General features: G+C 38.6%; 3 protein-coding genes across 52 annotated transcripts in view; 2 read left to right on the top strand and 1 right to left on the bottom strand.

The window, feature by feature from the left end:
• smtnb (smoothelin b) overlaps positions 1-4740 on the top strand; it is a 162451-nt gene extending 157711 nt beyond the window's left edge. For 10 of the 48 annotated variants that reach the window (XM_087254449.1, XM_087254452.1, XM_087254430.1 and 7 more), the window contains 2 exons: positions 1406-1743; positions 3689-4740. Coding sequence is in view for 6 of the 48 variants with exons in the window: in XM_087254430.1 (XP_087110556.1) it covers positions 1406-1568 (163 nt within the window). In the remaining 42 variants the exon portion in view is untranslated. Of the gene's footprint in view, positions 1-1405 lie in introns of all 48 variants that reach the window. The other 38 variants (XM_087254453.1, XM_087254428.1, XM_087254435.1 and 35 more) reach the window with 14 other exon arrangements.
• Positions 4741-7162: 2422 nt separating this feature from the next.
• On the bottom strand, positions 7163-16641 carry selenom (selenoprotein M). Its single transcript, NM_178286.4, has 5 exons — positions 16463-16641; positions 14596-14631; positions 14481-14515; positions 11227-11305; positions 7163-7695 (listed from the first exon to the last, which is right to left on the bottom strand). The coding sequence occupies exons 1-5, from the start codon at positions 16559-16561 to the stop codon at positions 7489-7491; spliced, it is 456 nt and encodes a 151-aa protein (NP_840071.2). The 5' UTR covers positions 16562-16641; the 3' UTR covers positions 7163-7488.
• Positions 8702-18597, top strand: part of inpp5jb (inositol polyphosphate-5-phosphatase Jb) — a 57094-nt gene continuing 47198 nt past the window's right edge. Inside the window, exons 1-2 of one of the 3 annotated variants that reach the window (XM_087254529.1) lie at positions 8732-8861; positions 16515-16697. The gene's annotated coding sequence lies outside the window, so the exon portion shown is untranslated. Of the gene's footprint in view, positions 8862-11245; positions 11326-16514; positions 16698-18597 lie in introns of those variants that run through there. The other 2 variants (XM_087254528.1, XM_087254527.1) reach the window with 2 other exon arrangements.

Here is an 18597-nt window from a genome sequence, read left to right as displayed (position 1 = left end):
AAAAATTGAAAATTAAACTGAAATGCAAATTTTACCAAGTAAACTATTTTTTATGTATTTCTTTTGTTTCAACTTGTTAAACTGAACCTTCTTTAAGAAAATAAATTAAACAGGCCTGTCTCTGGAAAATAAAACAATTTAAAAACTTCTTAAAAATATTATTGAAATGACAGAAACCAAATTAAGGAACAATTTAAGTAAAGGTGCAAAAAATTAGCTTTCTATTCAATTGAATTTAACAGTAAGAGCTTAAGGCTTTGCTTGGTTACTTGCGTTTTTTATGTGTGCAAAAAAAATCCACATTTTCAGGTGTTTAATTCATATTTAATTAAATTCATTTAGAGATATCTCTAATTACAATTGTGACTAGTCAAAACTCATTTAGAGATATCTGCTCATATTTTTCAATAGAAGTCAATGGAGGAATAAGACTAGTCATAATATATTTGCAGATATCTCCAATCTGATTTCGTACTAGTACAATTGTAATTGCAGATATCTCTAATTGTCATTCTGACTAGTCGAATTATAATTATGACTAGTCAAAATATAATTAGAGATATCTATAAATATATTTATGGATATTCAGAACAAAGATTTAAATGCTAAAACGGCTTGCCATACGCGCGCGTCTATCATAGTCCGGCCTCTGTAGTAACAGCTCACGGTCAGCTCACGTCATGTGTGATTTTGCGGCCGCCAATACATCATTATATGAAGGCAGAATGATATTTTAGGGTGAATTGTACCTTATAAATACAGTATGTGACTCTTTCAACACCATTAGGAGGTATCCCTGTCGCTGTGCAAAGTATGTAAATCACTGTGAAGACTTTAAAACTTAGGATGTTTGACCCAGTATGCGTGTCAAAAAGCGGACGAGTCTAAAGCAATGACTGTACAACCGAAATGTTGCCAGACGTCTGATTTTGAGAGGATGGGCCATCCTCTATTTCAGCTCCACTCATCTTGTCTGCTAACATTACTGCTGCTGCAATCTGAACTCACGTGCGACAGCAGGTGGAACGTAGCTCACGTGCAAACAGCTCAACTAATAAGAGAAAACGGACGTCATATCGTAATCAAATCGTCATAACGCCACGATGCATATTGTGACATTTTTGCATCGCAATAAATCGTACAACGATAAATCGTTACACCCCTAGTTTTAGGGTTATTATTGTTCAGTCAAAATCAAAAGAGAAAACATTTTGGATGGATGGACAATTATACAATTAAAAATGGAATACAAATTTCACAGGAGGGCCAGTAATTGCTATAAATAAACTATATTTGACATTTTTTACTTGACTCTGTAAAAACTCGAGCTGTAAAACTCTAACATAAACCGAAAACACTTCCAGATGATGTGACTGATCGGTGTGTGTCTGTGTGTTTTCATTAGAGCTTATGCCAACTGCATGCCCCTACTGGAGGTGGAGGACATGATGATCATGGGTAAGAAACCAGACTCCAAGTGTGTGTTCACGTACGTGCAGTCGCTGGTCAACCATCTGCGCCGCTGTGAGATGATGAGAGCTCGAGCGCAGCAAACCTCCGACTTCTGACGAAGCTTCTACAAACTACAACTCTTCACTTCACAGACACTTACTAGACGTTTCAGTCAACCAAAAGGGCTTTTATACTATAGTAGATCCAAAAAGAAGGTTTATTTAAAGGGTCAGTCCACCCAGAAATGTTTTATTCTGTTATTCATTTCTTGATGTTATGTTGTTTTAATCAGTTTTTCATTCATCTTCAGAACCCAGGGTTAAGATATTTTAGATGAAATCTGAGAGCTCTCTCATCCTCCTGAGATGTTCAACATCCAGAAAAGTGTTTCTGAGATTTTCAAAATGCATCACTATTATATTTTGAATCAATTTTGAGTTTAGAATTTGACAGTAGAAGGTGCTCTAGGCTAATTTTTAACAACAGAGGGTGCTGTAGGGTAGTATTTAACAGCAGATGTTACTTTTAGCTAGTTTTTAACAGCAGATGGCGCTCTAGGCTAGTTTTTAACAGCAGATGGCGCTCTAGGCTTCTTTTTAATAGCAGAGGACGCTCTAGGCTAGTTTTTTAACAGCATCCTAGACTAGTCTAGAGCGCCATCTGCTAATAAACACTAGCTTAAAGTGCCATCTGCTGTAAAAACTAGCCTCGAGCACCGTCTGCTGTTAAACTGTAGGCTAGAGCGCCATCTGCTGTTAAACTGTAGCCTAGAGTGCCGTCTGCTGTTAAACACTAGCTTAGAGCACCATCTGCTGTTAAAAACTAGCTAAGAACACCATCTAGGTGTTAAAAATTAGCCTAGGGGCTATCTGCTGTTAAACACTAGTCTAGAGCGCCATCTGCAGTTAAAAACTAGCTAAGTGCATCATCTGCTGTTTAAACACTAGCCTAGAGCGCCGTCTGCAGTTTAACACTTGTCTAGAGCACCATCTGCTGTTAAACACTAGCCTAGGTAACTGTCTGCAGTTATACACTAGTCTAGAGCCCCGTCTACAGTTATACACTAGTCTAGAGCGCCATCTGCAGTTAAAAACTAGCTAAGAGCATCATCTGCTGTTTAAACACTAGCCTAGAGCGCCGTCTGCAGTTAAAAACTAGCTAAGAGCATCATCTGCTGTTTAAACACTAGCCTAGAGCGCCGTCTGCAGTTAAACACTTGTCTAGAGCACCATCTGCTGTTAAACACTAGCCTAGAGCACCGTCCCGTTAAACACTAGCCTAGAGCGCCATCTGCTGTTAAAAACTAGCCCAGAGCGCCATCTGCTTTTAATCACTAGCCTAGAGCACCATCTGCTGTTAAACACTAGCCTAGAGCGGCATCTGCTGTTAAACACTACCCTAGAGTGCCATCTGCTGTTAAAAACTAGCCTAGAGCGCCATCTGCTTTTAATCACTAGCCTAGAGCACCATCTGCTGTTAAACACTAGCCTAGAGCGGCATCTGCTGTTAAACACTAGCCTAGAGCACCATCTGCTGTTAAACACTAGCCTAGAGCGCCATCTGCTGTTAAAATCGAAGCTTAAAATCAATCCAAGAGCAAATAGTGATGCATTTTGAAAATCAAAACAATTTTTTTTCACCACAGCTTTACAGAAAAGCAACCAAAAACTGTCAAAAGTTCCACGTGACTGGTTGAACTGTAATCATACGAAGCTCCAAGAACACTTTTGTGCACCAAAACAAATGTAAAAACTGCTTTTGGAGCTTAGTGTTTTTACAGTTGAACTACCGAAGGCTCAAGGAATTATCTGACAATGTTTTTTGGTTCCTTCCCAGCACTGGGTTGCAGCTGGAAGGGCATCCGTTGCGTAAAACATTTGCTGGATAAGTTGGCAGTTCATTCCGCTGTGGTGACCCTTGAGCAATAAAGGGACTAAGTCGAAAAGAAAATAAATGAATGAATGTTTTTTTGGTTCCCTTTATACCAGGGGTGTCCAAACTCAGTCCTGGAGGGCCGGTGTCCTGCTGGGTTTAGCTCCAACTTGCTTCAAAACACCAGCCAGGAAGATTCTAGTATATCTACTAAGAGCTTGATTAGCAGTTTCAGGTGTGTTTGATTAGGGTTGGAGCTAAACTCTCCAAGACACCGGCCCTCAAGGACCGAGTTTAGACACCCGTGCTTTATACAGTAGACATCAAGTGTCTCTGGACCCTTGCTGTCTACGGAGGACGAGAGAGCTCTCTGATTTCATTTAAAATATCTTAATGTAAATTAGGATTGGAACCGACACGAGTGTGTAATTAATAGCAGACTTTTCATTTTTGAAGGACCGAACCCATAAATATTTTATTTTAAAAAAGGAAAAGGTGATATTCAGTCCACTCATCAGACTCGTATTATAGCCTACTATTTCATTTGATGTCACAAACGAAACATTTTATGTTGATCGCCCTTGTTTACGATTTTAAAAGCTTTTAAACCTGATCCGCAGTGGCCGTCAGTGGATCTTAGACCTGCATGCTTTCACACGTTTACTTGAAGTTTTAGTTTGTTTTAAATGAAGGTGACTTTTTTTCATTTTGTGTTTATTTAAAAACGTTGCAAGAGTATTAATCTCACTGCTTGTCATGGCTCCGGCTCATTAAAATGTGTTTTTCACTTCACTATTGATGTTTCTAGCCGAGCGTTTAGGTTTTTACACTGTTTGGGTTCGTTTTAGACTGATGTGTTCCTGTTAGTCAGACTCATGTTGAAGTGATATTTACAGTAAGTACACAAACAGCTTAATTATGCGTGTGTGTATGCACTTTTGGGACTGTCAGTAATTATGGATGAAGTTTAATCGCGTTTGTATTACTGAACTTCATTTTTAAATGAAGTTTGTCCCTTAAACGTACAGTAAGGTGTGTTTTTGTACATCTTTATTACACCTTGTAATTTAAACACTGTGTATATAGATATATATATGAGTAAACCCTAGCTGTCGATTTAAACTATTAATAATAATAATAGTGTTTTAGCAGGAAATTCATCTTGAAAGGTCAGTGATGTTTATATATTTGGTTCTAAAGATAGATGTCGTTTGAATTGCTTTAATGACTGCACATAATTTAATGACAAACAGTGCAACTACACCAGAGACTTTGCTTGGTACTCAACGGTTGCACTAGTCAAGCTAATTAGCATTATTCGTTCACAAATGTGAAGTCGTTTGTACACACTGTTGTTCACTCAGTATTTCCCTACATGATGGTAACATATAGCAAGCATTAAAACCATAAACCATACCAAAAGTGTGTTGTCGTTTATCTATTTATGCATGCGACACAACTTTACATGACATAAATAATACTTGAGAAATCATTCACTTTAGGAGTGCACCACAATTAACATTTTGGATGCACTTGGGCAGCTCAGTTGTTAGCACCGTCTCCTCAAAACAAGAAGGGTTTCCTTCGGGTGCTCCGGTTTCCCCCACAGTCCAAACACGCGCTATAGGGGAACTGAATTAGCTTAATTGGCTGTAATGTGAGTGAATGAGAGTGTATGGGTGTTTCCCAGTACGGGGTTGCTACTGGAAGGGCATCCACTGTGAAAAAAACATATCCTGGAATAGTTGGTGGTTCATTGCGCTGTGGTGACCCCTGATGAACTAAGTCGCCCCAACACAGGGAGAACATGCAAACTCCACACAGAAATGCCAACTGGCCCAGCCGGGGCTCGAACCGGCGACCTTCTTGCTGTAAGGCGACAGTGCTAACCACTGAGTCACCGTATAGATATGTGAATAAGTGTAATATTGAGCTATTTTGACTGTGGTGTGTTAGCTCTGCTTCTCTTCCGCTTTTGCTGTTTGATGCAGCGACAAACTGGGCCCTTTCCTGGTGCATTAAAATGAATGGGTTGGCTGCAGTAGGCGCAATGATATTGACACCGAAATAAAAGTAAATATAGTAATGAACATTTGAAAGGGATCAAAAACGTTTCTCAAAATGGTCTCAAGACAAAGAATAGCTGTTGTTTAAGTTCTGCATAATAGTACGCATATTAAAAACAGCCCATATGCAGGGCCAGACGCAATCTGCGGACGTTTTTTGCTATTTCTGCGGAGAATTTTGGTAAAAATCTGCGGAATTATTTTGGGAGTATCCAGCGAGTATCATAACTAAACCCTTAATATATTAAATAAAAAGTAATAAATTACTGAATAAAAACTGAATAAATTCAGATTTACTCAAGTAAATAAAGAGAATTAATAATAGACTGAAAATCTGCAGAAATCTGCGGAATTCTGCGCGCGCAGATTCCGTGTGGGCCTACCCATGAGCAGTGCCAGACAGAATCTGCGGATGTTTTTTGCTATTTCTGCTGAGAATTTTGGTAAAAATCTGCTGATTTCTGCGGAATTATTTTGGGAGTATCCAGCGGAGTATCATAACCAAACCCTTAATATATTAAATAAAAATTTATAAATTACAGAATAAAAACTGAATAAATTCAGATTTACACATTTACTCAAGTAAATAAACAGATCTAATAATGAGCTAAAAATCTGCAGAAATCTGCGGAAAATCTGCGAAATTCTGCACGCGCAGATTCCGTGTGGGCCTACCCATGAGCAGAGCCAGACGGAATCTGCGGATGTTTTTTGCTATTTCTGCGGAGAATTTTGGTAAAAATCTGCGGAATTATTTTGGGAGTATCATAACTAAAACCTTAATATATTAAATAAAAAGTAATAAATTACTGAATAAAAACTGAATAAATTCAGATTTACAGATTTACTCAAGTAAATAAACAGATCTAATAATGAGTTAAAAATCTGCGGAATTCTGCGCGAGCAGATTCCGTGTGGGCCTAACCATGAGCAGGGCCAGACGGAATCTGCGGACGTTTTTTGCTATTTCTGCAGAGAATTTTGATAAAAATCTGCGGAATTATTTTGGGAGTATCCAGCGGAGTATCATAACTAAAACCTAAATATATTAAATTAAAAGTAATAAATTACTGAATAAAAACTGAATACATTCAGATTTACACATTTACTCAAGTAAATAAACAGATCTAATAATGAGCTAACAATCTGCAGAAATCTGCGGAAAATCTGCGGAATTCTGCACGCGCAGATTCAGTGTGGGCCTACGCATGAGCAGGGCGTTTTTTGCGTGTTTTTTTTCTGCGGACGTTTTTTGCTATTTCTGCGGAGAATTTGGGTAAAAATCTGTGGAATTATTTTGGGAGTATCCAGCGGAGTATCATAACTAAAACCTTAATATACTAGATAAAAAGTAATAAATTACTGAATAAAAACTGAATAAATTCAGATTTACACACTTACGTTAAAAAACAGAATTAATAATGGACTAAAAATCTACAGAATTCTGCGCGCGCAGATTCCGTGTGGGCCTACCCATGAGTCAGCATAGCGGCAGATTCAAAAACAAGACTGACATCCTATGCTAATGAGGGTGAGTTGGTCACTAGTGGGTGTGGCTTTCCCCCCTCTGATGACATCACAAAGTGAGAATGTCCATCAAAGTATTTTTGCAGACTGTTCACATTAAGTCTGATTATAAAATAACTTTTTACCATTAGAAGCTGCTTATACTCACACCGGCCATGTTTAAACCCCTTATAAAAGGTGATTTTTGCATAATGGGTGCTTCTCATAACTTCAATTGTATAATAACGAACACTCAATGGCTGTGATATTTTTAAAGCATTTATTTTCTAACTCCCACAGTCCGTTTAAGGCTTGATTTCTGCCCGCGAGGACGCGGATCATCAGTCCGCAGCTGCTCTCAGGCTTTTACAGCTGTGGACATCATTAACGTCCCGCTGGGCAGAAAAACACACTTATATACAGCACAGTGAGAGAAAACCACTGCCACAAACATCAGCGTCTCTCTGCACTCAAAACGCCAATCACATCCAATCACAATGCCCCGTGTTGACAGCAGATCGAGCTATTTTTAGGGTCCGACTCGGTTTCTCACGCTCTCTGTAAATCCGGCAGTTCTCAGATGTTGTTGTCTCTACAGGTCAGTGTGTTGGGAATCTGAAGGCTCCGTCGTCTCGGGGGCCGCCGTGCTGGATTGCCGGCCCTCAAAGGGACTGTCTTTTGCTGGAGAGAAGCGAAACTCCTCGGGCACTTGGTCTTCAGGATGATCCTTTTTATAAAAGCCCAGCTCGGCCAACAGTTTGTTAATCTCAGCGCGAGTCATTTCAGATAATGGGATCCTCTGGAAGACAAACACAGCCGCATTTATTAAGGGGGAAAGGAGAGAAGTTTCATTAAAAAAAAAATACATTTAGCAACAACAATCTCACCAATTTATTGTAAATATTATCGTTTTTAACTTTACTATAGTAAAGTGTATTATACTGTATATATTTTAGTACTTAAAACTCTTTGTAAATAATGCCACAGCATACTGAGGTGTAGTGAACTGATTAACTAATAAACACCGTAGTATACTTTAGTTTCCCCTGCTGGTTTTAGAGGGGTTTTGGCCACTTCCAAGCTGGTTTCCAGCCATTTCCAGCCTGGTCTTACCTGGTCAGGCTGGGAGATGACCAGCTAAAACCAGCTTGACCGGCCAAGCCAAGCTGAGAGTCCAGCCAAAACCAGCTATATCCAGCTTAAACCAGACTGGTCAAGCTGGTTTTAGCTGGATTTGGCTGGTCATTTTCCAGCCTGACCAACTAAGACCAGGCTGGAAATGGCTGGAAACCAGCCTGGAAATGGCCAAAACCCCTCTAAAACCAGGCTGGTCAACCAGCTAAAACCAGCCAATCAGCCTAGGCTGGTTTAAGCTGGATTTTTCAGCAGGGTCTACTACAGTAAACCGCTGTTGTGCTGTTGCAAACTAGTTTGAGCCATTTAATTATTACTTTAGTTGTTATACAGCAGAATTACCACAACAGATTCATTCAAGTGCCATTGTAAGGTTAAAACGCTGAAGTATTTACTGTAGTATTTTCTCATGTGAGATGTAACTTTCGCGCCCTCTAGTGGTTGAAAATAACATCGGTTTTGGATGCGCCTCGGCTCTGCAGGGATTGTACACTGCATTTATGTTTCTTCAACCGGTAATTTCCCTGAGGTTTTCACTTTTATATGTTTTATGGACCGCTTTCTTTGTTGGTTGTGACCTGTGACAAGACGCTAGGGAAAATGGCGTCCGGTAGTCAATGTCAGTTTCCCGCGAAATCCGTCCCGACACCATTTAAATCTAAACATTTGCTGTAGTAACGTTTATCAACGTTTATTCGAGCACAGACATCATTTGGATTGCAGTATTCACTCTGCTGCTACTCGGTTATTGATATTATGTTCAAGACCCTTCGGAGACCAAAAGAAAACTTGAGGGTTAAACTGAATGGAAAACGCTTTACAAAAATACAGGTATGTCTGTTGCGCTTTAATTAAAATCAATAAGGCACCTGAAATATTGCACTAACATGATTTTATCGGCAAGCGTGTGAAATCTGGACACATTATTTTATTAATAATCATTCATTCAATCATTTTCTTTTCGACTTTGTCCCTTTATTAATCTGGGGTAACTACAGTGGAATGAACCGCCAACTTATCCAGCATATGTTTTACACAGTAAATGCCCTGGGAAACAATCATACACTCATTCACACACATACACAAGGGCCATTTTAGCTTTCTCATTTCACCTATACCGCATGTCTTTGTGGGGGAAACTGGAGCACCCAGAGGAAACCCACGCCAACATGAAGAGAACATGCAAACTCCACACAGAAATGCCAATTGACCCAGCCAAGGCTTGAAACAGCAGCAACCTTCTTATTAATAATAATAATAATAATTTGTTGTAGTAGAAATAGTAAGGATTTGAAAGAACTTTATATAAAATTTCTAATATAAATTATATAAAAATCTGAAAACCAAATACTCAATGGCTTTAAAATGTAATGCATGTTATTTTCTGTTATATTCTACTCTGCGAACACCACACGTGCAAAAAGAAAAAAACTATAAATGTTGTGTGTAGTATACAAAAGTAAAAAAGTAAGTGTTTTGAACCATATTAGTGTATACTTGAGCTGCACGATATTGGAAAAATATAGCATAATTTTTTTTATTCTGCGTTTTTTATACATTGCGATATACATTCACTAGAGGAGATGAATAACTATTTGGAAGCATTGGGAATCAAGAATTGATTGGGATGATTCTGTACGGGAGTACATATGCATAAAATACAAGAAACAATCTTGAAGCGTAGATAAATTCAATTAAGAAAAAGATGATTAAATTAACAGCGTTTGTTTTACGATGAGTTAAACTATTTATGTATAATGAAAATGAATAAAAGTAAAATGATACTGTCTTTGTTTTATAAACGATTCAATCGGTATTAATTTGTCGAAGAAAAACACTTGCGAAATTATAAATTATAATCCCGACTCAACAATGCGTTTGCTAGCGATGTGACTACGGCGAATGATCACATTGCGATATCAATGCTGAAACGATATATTGTGCAGCCCTAGTGTATTGAAACACCTCCCGGGAAGAATGCTCGGGCATTCTGTTGCAATGGGGAACCATCAAATTCTCTAAAACTACTTGGCAAGCTTACGATTACATTTTATATTATGAATAAACTATTTAGTTTAATTTCTAGATGTTCGGATCACACAAAATCTGCAGAAACTCACTGGTCCGAATTGTCATTCTATATCAATCGCTGATTGGCTCCTGTACTAGAAAGCCGCCTTTATTCGTCATATGGCGATCGCTGATTGGCTTCTGTACTAGAAGGCGGGCTTTATTCGCCATATGGCGATCGCTGATTGGCTTCTGTACTAGAAGGCGGGCTTTATTCACCCTATGGCGATCGCTGATTGGCTTCTGTACTAGAAGGCGGGCTTTATTCTTCATATGGCGATCGCTGATTGGCTTCTGGACTAGAAGGCGGGCTTTATTCGCCATATGGCGATCGCTGATTGGCTTCTGTACTAGAAGGCGGGCTTTATTCGTCATATGGCGATCGCTGATTGGCTTCTGTACTAGAAGGCGGGCTTTATTCGCCATATGGCGATCGCTGATTGGCTTCTGTACTAGAAGGCGGGCTTTATTCACCCTATGGCGATCGCTGATTGGCTTCTGTACTAGAAGGCGGGCTTTATTCTTCATATGGCGATCGCTGATTGGCTTCTGGACTAGAAGGCGGGCTTTATTCGCCATATGGCGATCGCTGATTGGCTTCTGTACTAGAAGGCGGGCTTTATTCACCATATGGCGATCGCTGATTGGCTTCTGTACTAGAAGGCGGGCTTTATTCTTCATATGGCGATCACTGATTGGCTTCTGTACTAGAAGGCGGGCTTTATTCACCATATGGCGATCGCTGATTGGCTCCCGTACTAGAAGGCGGGGCTTTCAAATGCCATATTAATAGTTACACCTCCCATTCAAAACTATACGAGTGACATGTCTTGTGTGTTCTATGGTCTTTGATTAAATCAATACTTTACTATAGTCAAAAGCACTATAGTATTTACTGTAAATGACTAAAGTATTTCTTAAATGTGACCACCACTCATACTAAAGGGTTAAAATGGATAAACCCAAGGCGAATCCGCAGAAATATCATGCAAGTGTCGACTCCCAGAAAGAGTTCTGTCACTTCTGTGAGGATCACACTCAAACTCTAGCGAATAAGACCAGTCTTTGTGCTTTTCATTCTGGAGTAGAAAGGAAAGCGAAGGATCTGCTGACACTTCTGACTTACATCTAGTTCTTCATAATAGTGGTTGAGGAGGACGAGTTCAGGATCGGCCCCAGGAATGTGCTTCATCACCAGGTTATGGCTAAAAGGATGGACGTTAAGGTTTGTATTTAGACTAGATCTGTGAAACGAGTGAACTGTCCGACCGCAGCAGATGTAAACACAGCACACATGTAAATTTATATTTTTGCATTTCAACCGCACAAAGAAATGACTGTGAGAGATGTGCATATCAGATGACAACACAAACTGCTCAAACGGTCTTCTGTTTCTCATCGAATTACAGAAACCTAATCATCTGTGGCCTGAAGATACAAGACAGACAAAAACTAATAGTCTGGAGGGAGCTGAAAAGTGAGAAGGGAGTGGATCTAGAACGGTTGTTGCATTTAAAGATGAAATCAACCCAAGCTCATTCTGAAAACGTACCCCAGTATACATTTCTGGAGAGCGCCAAATACATCCCAGGAGCTGTTTTTTGCAGTTTTTGTTCCCTCTAATCCACCAGGGGCTGCGGTGTATGCATTTTCAGATCTCAAATTTCTCTCACAAGTGCCACTCACCCTGCTGTAAATCCACCAGAGGACGCTGTCGACTGACTGACTGACCGACCGACCGACCAATCCCTCCACCCTCCCCTAAACTCAACCGATGAGGTTTTCAAAAGCAATCCAGAAAAAGAAAATCCCTCGCCTGATTTTTCATTTTCAGATTCAACCACATCCTCACTCTGTTATTTACTTGTTTATTTTATTTTTTGGCTTTTGTTTTTGTCTTACCCGCTTTCTGGAACCGTTCTTCAACCGACTCGAACCCCGTCGTCGTGGTCAACCCCTATTTACGTCTCAAATCCAGCGACGTACATTGTGAGGTATTGGAAAAACTGGTAACAGGGGGGAAGTCGTCCACACGTAGGGAAAGCAGTCAGCTGGTAAACGTGAAAAGGAACGACCTCATACCGCCCCGTATCGTTCGTTTTAAAGACGAAATGCAGCCATATGTACCTCTGGCTACATAATTCCCGATCTCCAGAAATGTATAAAGGGCTACGTTTTCAGAATGAGCCTGTGTTGGATGAAATTCAATATTCCCCCAGCAAAATTCTAAAAGTTTTTCTTTAATATTTGTAGAGCAAAGCATTTTTCATAGTTTTTCCTACTTTATTCTTCTTCTGGAGAAATTGTTAGTTGTTTTAGTTTAGCAGAAATAAAAAAAAAAAAAAGTAAAAAAAATTGAGGCCAATATGATAAGCTGCCTTTTCTGATTGGCTACAGAACAAGCCATTGTTATCCAATGACTTGCCTAGTTAACTTCATTGACATAGTTAATTTGACATAGTTAATTGCACTTTAAGCTCAATACAAGCATCTTGCAAAATAAGTAGGAAAATGCCATGTGCAAAGACAAAAATATTAGTTATTAAAATTAATATAAAGAGTCGAAAAAATCTCTGATTTATTTTGGGCAATTTACATTCAAGTGAATCCTTTTTACTTAGTCAAACAATAAATATAACAAAACTATAATTTTAAAAATGTAAATAATGTCTAATGTAGTTCAAATGTGTTGATTAGTCATCATATTGTATTTTATATCATACAATGCATCAATAAAAATATTCAACACAGGCTCATTCTGAAAATGTGGCCCTGTATACGTTTATGGAGATCACGAATTATGTAGCCAGAGGTACGTATGGCTGCATTTCATCTTTAAAAGACGCTGTTCCTTTGCAAGGATGGCTTTCCCGCTGGTACCAGTTTGATCGGTAGCTCGCCATGACCATGACGATGAGGTTAGAGTCCGTCGAAGAATGGTTGCAGAAAGCAGGTAAAACAAAAACAGAAGCCAAAAAATTAAATAAACAAGTAAATAACAGGGTGAGAACATGGTAAAATCTGAAAATGTGGTAAAAAAAAAAATAATAATAAAAAATCTGGCGAGGGCTTTTCTTATCTGGCTTGCTTTTCAGGTTGGGAAGTAGGAGGGTGGGCAGGTCAATTGGTGCCTGTTGGGTTTAGGGAAGGAGGAGACTGGGTCAGTCGATCAGTCAGTCAGTCGACAGTGGCCTCTGGTGGATTTACGCAAGAACAGAAGGTACGAATGGCATCCGCGAGAAAAATCTGAGATCTCAAAAAGCGCACACAACGGCCTCCGGTGGATTTGTGAAAACAAAAACTGCAAAAAAAATGTAGCTCCTGGGACATATTTGGCGCTCTCCAGAAATCAGATAGTAATTTATTATTCATTTATTTTAAGCTTTTAAATGGCAATTAAAACACTTAGTTAATTGCTTAATCAGGGACTTCCTGTTTGAGCAGCTATGGAGTAAGTCGCGTTTGTGGTTGCTCCTGCAATAATACATGTATCAATATTTCAATCTTTAGCATATTTTGCTCCCACCACCCAGCCTACAAGTGTTTGTTTTTTTAATGTCCATCGAAATTACGTATTTTTGCGTTGAAAAATGAAGAATAAACCCAGTAACGCTGCCAATCCGTCATCGTCTCATCAGCGGCCTGCACTTTCGGCTGTTCCTGAATCTCCTCGATCCTCAGATAGCTCAGAGGCGCTAACGGAGCCCCCGGCCGACAACACATCTCTCAAATCTGAGCTTTTATGCTCTCTACGTAATGACATTGCAGGTATTCTGCGCTCGGAGTTGCAAACTGAACTGGCCGACGATCACTCAACCATTAAAAGTGAGCTGCAAGCTGTAAAAGCAGAGTTTTCGAATACTATGGTCACAGTACAGACGGATGTGGCGACTATGAAAAATACAATTAAGGACTTGGAACAATCCTTAACAATCTGTTCTGACGACGTCACCGTGATTCAAGAAAAGATGTAAAGCGGTTGGAAGAGAAATGCGAGGATCTTGAAGCGAGATCGCACCGTAATAATAAAAGAATCCTGGGAGTACCTGAAGAATTTCCTTCCACCACATCAGCAGTCTCCAAACGTATCAAGGATGCTCTACACCTCGATATAGACGTCGTTGTGGATAGATCTCATCGTACGTCACAGCCGAAACCTAACCCTCATGAGCGACCACGCGATATCATCGCCAAGTTGCATTATCACACTGACTGTGTTGACATCTTGCGTCAACCAGCTCGTCTGCGCGTTACACACGATGGCTTAGTTAATTGCTTAATCTAAGTTTTTAAATGTATGGAAACTTCCAATTAATCAACCCTGAAGTAAAAAATAAATATATTATTCAGTCTTGAGGATCAGGTGACTTTAAAGGATACTAAAGAGGAATGTCCTGGGTCACAAAGGCCTTGACCTGCGGAGAAAGTAAATACATTTTTAGTATAATTTTTGAATTATTATAGTTTGAAGATAGTATAAAGTGAACGAGCTCACCTCCCTCATCCTGTTCAGCTGTCATCCACCACACGTCTGCAGACGAAAATGGAGAAATCACACATGTAGATATTATTAAAACATGTCGTCCAGACACAAAACATTGTAAAAACTGGTTGGACAACGGTTGCTTTTGGTTCTTCAATCTGATTGGCCATCTGACCTCCATAAGTAGGTCACTACACTAGATAGACGAGACTTTTGGTCTGTGAAGCTTGGTGACAAACTTAAAGGCATAGTTCACCCGAAAATAAAAAAATAACTAATTTATTCTCACTCATGTGGTTTTAAACCCTTTTTTCTGCTGTACACAAAGGATATTTTGAAGAATGCTGGTAAAGCTAGCACCCACTGACTTTCCAAGTATTTTATTATCCTACAATGGAAGTCAATGGGTAGCAGTTTCCAGCATTCTTCAAAGTATCTTCTTTTGTGTTCAACATACGAAAGAAAAACTCAGATGTTTTTAACAAGTGAAGGGTGAGTAAATGATGACAGAATTTATGGGTGAACTATCCCTTTAAACTGATCAAAAAGAGGTTGTTAAATGCTGAGGAGAACATATTCAGCAAGAAAACTGCAACCACCATATTAGCTGTATCAGAATAGTAGAATAATAACCTTTGCACAACAGAAATCTGTCGAAAAACTAAAATTAAAACACTTGATGTATATAGGCTATGCCATTACATCAAGTATAGTATTTACTAGCTCGTCATTTACAGCCATGCTAAAATTCTTAAACATTTAAATCAGGGGTGTCCACACTCAGTCCTGGAGGGCCGGTGTCCTGGAGAGTTTAGCTCCAACACAAATCAAACACACCTGAACCAGCTAATCAAGCTCTTACTAGGTATACTAGAAACATCCAGGCAGGTGTGTTGAAGCAAGTTGGAGCTAAAGTCAGCAGGACACCAGCCCTCCAGGACTGACTTTAGACACCCCTTTTTTATATCAATCATGTAAAGCACAAGTTGTCGTTTGTCATTAATACACCAAATCTTATTAATGGAAAATAGTATAGCAAAAAAGAAAACAAAATTTTATTTGTAGACAATATTAACACCAAGACCTCACTAATTTCCCAACATTGAATAAAACCCTGATTAAACCAGACAGACTTTTATTTTGAAAGGTGAGTTTTATGTAGACTTATATTTTGACATTCAATTTGATTTAATGGATGCGGCACCATATACAACATTATCCAAGCATGTCGACCATCAGTATCACTAAATGTGCCAGAAACCTAATAAATAAGCGAATAAACGACTAAATAATGCTAATAATGACTAAAAACCTGAACTAGTGCAATCACTGTTGATGTCTTAATGTTCGCCAGTGATTTATTTACACATTTCCTGAATGTCTATTTCCTCAAGGGATTAATAAACGCATTTATACAAACAATTACCTTCAAATGCAGCTTAGTCTATGGTTAAAACGGAATCTCGAACGTGTACGTCCATTCATTTTCCTTTGGCTGAAGTCCCTGCTTTATCAGAGTGTAGTAAAGTTGCTTTTAACATATTGGTTCATTTACCACGTTAATTTGAATATTAGGTCTGAAATCGCATCTAAGTATGACTTTAACACAGCATTGGCACTATTTAATTGACCATAAACAATATTGTAGCCTTGATAGTGAAATCATATTAGCAGCCAATGACTATTTAGTATTTGCGAATAATACTTCTCTGAAATTATATTATTTAGGAGAAAGTCCCAATGTGCGAATACAAAACCAACTTTGCCTCAAATACTTATCAGAGGTCGCCATTTCGGGTAACTTACATCAATCATGCTCTTTTTATATCTCTTAATCTGAAAGCATCGTTATCTATGGAGCTGAATATATAACACTCACCTCTACTCGAGCCCTCGCCAGGCCACTCAGTTTCTCGATGTTCACTTCATAGGTCAGGATGACGGACGGCAGCAGTGCGGTGAAGATCAGCGGCCACATGATGCTCCTCCGCCGGACACCGGGAGTCGTCTGTCGGCCTGCTGCTCTTGTCCTCCGCGGCTCTGCCACGTCACACGCACGCAGCGGCTCATATTACACGCCTTTTCTCTTTTTTTCTTGCGGGTTTTGGGTTTTGGTAGGTATGAGTGCACGGAATTTAGTGATGAGGATGATTAATGCAGAGATTGGGTTCATTTGTGTGATTTACCCCTGTTTTAGCGCTGGTTTTCTTCATATAACACGTTTAGTGTTGTAAAAATATGTGGGTTTTTAAAATAAGTTTCTTCTGTAAGCATTTTTAAAACAAAATATAGCCTTGTAAAATCTAAAAAACCTTAAAATCGTACTTAGTCTATAATGAAATAAAAAAATGGAAAAGCAGGCATTATCAACATTATGACATGCTGATTCAGATATCAGTATTAATTTCTGGTGCAACTTTGCATACTGAATGTTGCATAACAGGTTGATCTACTGTATACAGTTGAAGTCAGAATTATTAGCCCCCCTTTGATTTTTTTCTTTTTTAAATATTTCCTTAATGAAGTTTAACAAAGCAAAGAAAATTTCACAGTATGTCTGATAATATTTTTTCTTCTGGAGAAAGTCTTGTTTCTTTTAATTCAGCTAGAATAAAAGTAGTTATTAATTTTTTTAACACCATTTTAAGGTCAATATTATTAGCCCCTTAAGCTATATTTTTTCTCGATAATCTACAGAACAAACCATCAATATACAATAACTTGCCTATATTACCCTAACCTGCCTAGTTTACCTAGTTAAGCCTTTAAATGTCACTTTAAGCTGTAAGTGTCTTGAAAAATATCTAGTCAAATATTATTTACTGTCATCATGGCAAAGATAAAAATAAGTCGGTTATTAGAAATGATTTATTAAAACTCATGTTTAGAAATGTGTTGAAAAAAAATCTGCTGTCCGATAAACAGAAGTTGAGGAAAAAATAATTCAGGGGGGCTAAAAATTCTGACTTCAACTATATATTAATAAATGTGGTCAGTTAAACTCTGATCCTAACCCTAGTCAAAAGGATAGTTCCCCCAAGAATGTAACGTCTAAAGAATTTGGGGGAAAAGCAGCCACGGACATCCATAGTAGGAACAAAAATTCTGACTGTTTTTTCCCAAATTCTTTAGTTCACAGGTGTCAAACCCAGTTCCAAAAGGGCCGCAGCTCTGCACATTAGTTCCAACCCTAATTAAACACACCTGATCAAACTAATTGAGTCCTTCAGGCTTGTTTGAAACCTACAGGTAAGTGTGTTGGAGCAGGGTTGGAACTATACAGTGCAGGGCTTCGGCCCTCCAGGAATTGAGTTTGACACCCCTGCTTTAGAATATATTATTTTGAATTAGTAGAAATTCATAAAAATTGAAAAGTAAATAAAGATTTAAAGTAAATTCCTGTTTTTAGATGAACTATCCTTTAAAGCGTTTTTGAATATGTGACAAATTAATTATAGTCCTTTGTAAAGCAAGCAGACAAAAATATAAAACAAACACTTTCTGGGCTATCTGAATGTCATATTTTTGAGTATTTTCTCAGCTGTCCATATTTCTTCTGATCTTCTTATTGGAATATATTCACCTACTTTAAAAAAGGCGAAACCTGTTATGAAATAGAGTAATATGTAGAACTCTTATTTTGTTTTGAGTGACAGAACTGAAATACAGGAATATTCCTTTATTCTGCGTCTGTTTGACTTGAGTCCACTGTGCAGCAGAGTGTGAAAGAGTGTGCCTCTCTAACCAGTGGCAGTTCAGCTTACATAATCACTCCACAAACCCACAAATATCCCACCTTATTCAAATCGTGCCCTTTCTACTGATATATAAACCACAAAATATGCTACAATCATATATTTATATATTTATTTTTTGGTAAAGTACCTACAATTCTTATGGAAACTAAGACCAAAATGTATTGTATTGAATGAAATTCATTTATTCATTCTTTTTCCTTTGGCTTAGTCCCTTATTTAAAGGGTCGCCACATGGGAATGAACCACCAACTATACC

Source organism: Danio rerio, chromosome 5 (assembly GCF_052040795.2).
Source record: "Danio rerio strain M-AB ecotype USA chromosome 5, GRCz13ab, whole genome shotgun sequence".
In the NCBI taxonomy this organism is placed as follows: domain Eukaryota; kingdom Metazoa; phylum Chordata; class Actinopteri; order Cypriniformes; family Danionidae; genus Danio; species Danio rerio.
Note: the sequence above shows the minus strand (reverse complement) of the source record. Positions and strands in the feature narration are given on the sequence as shown.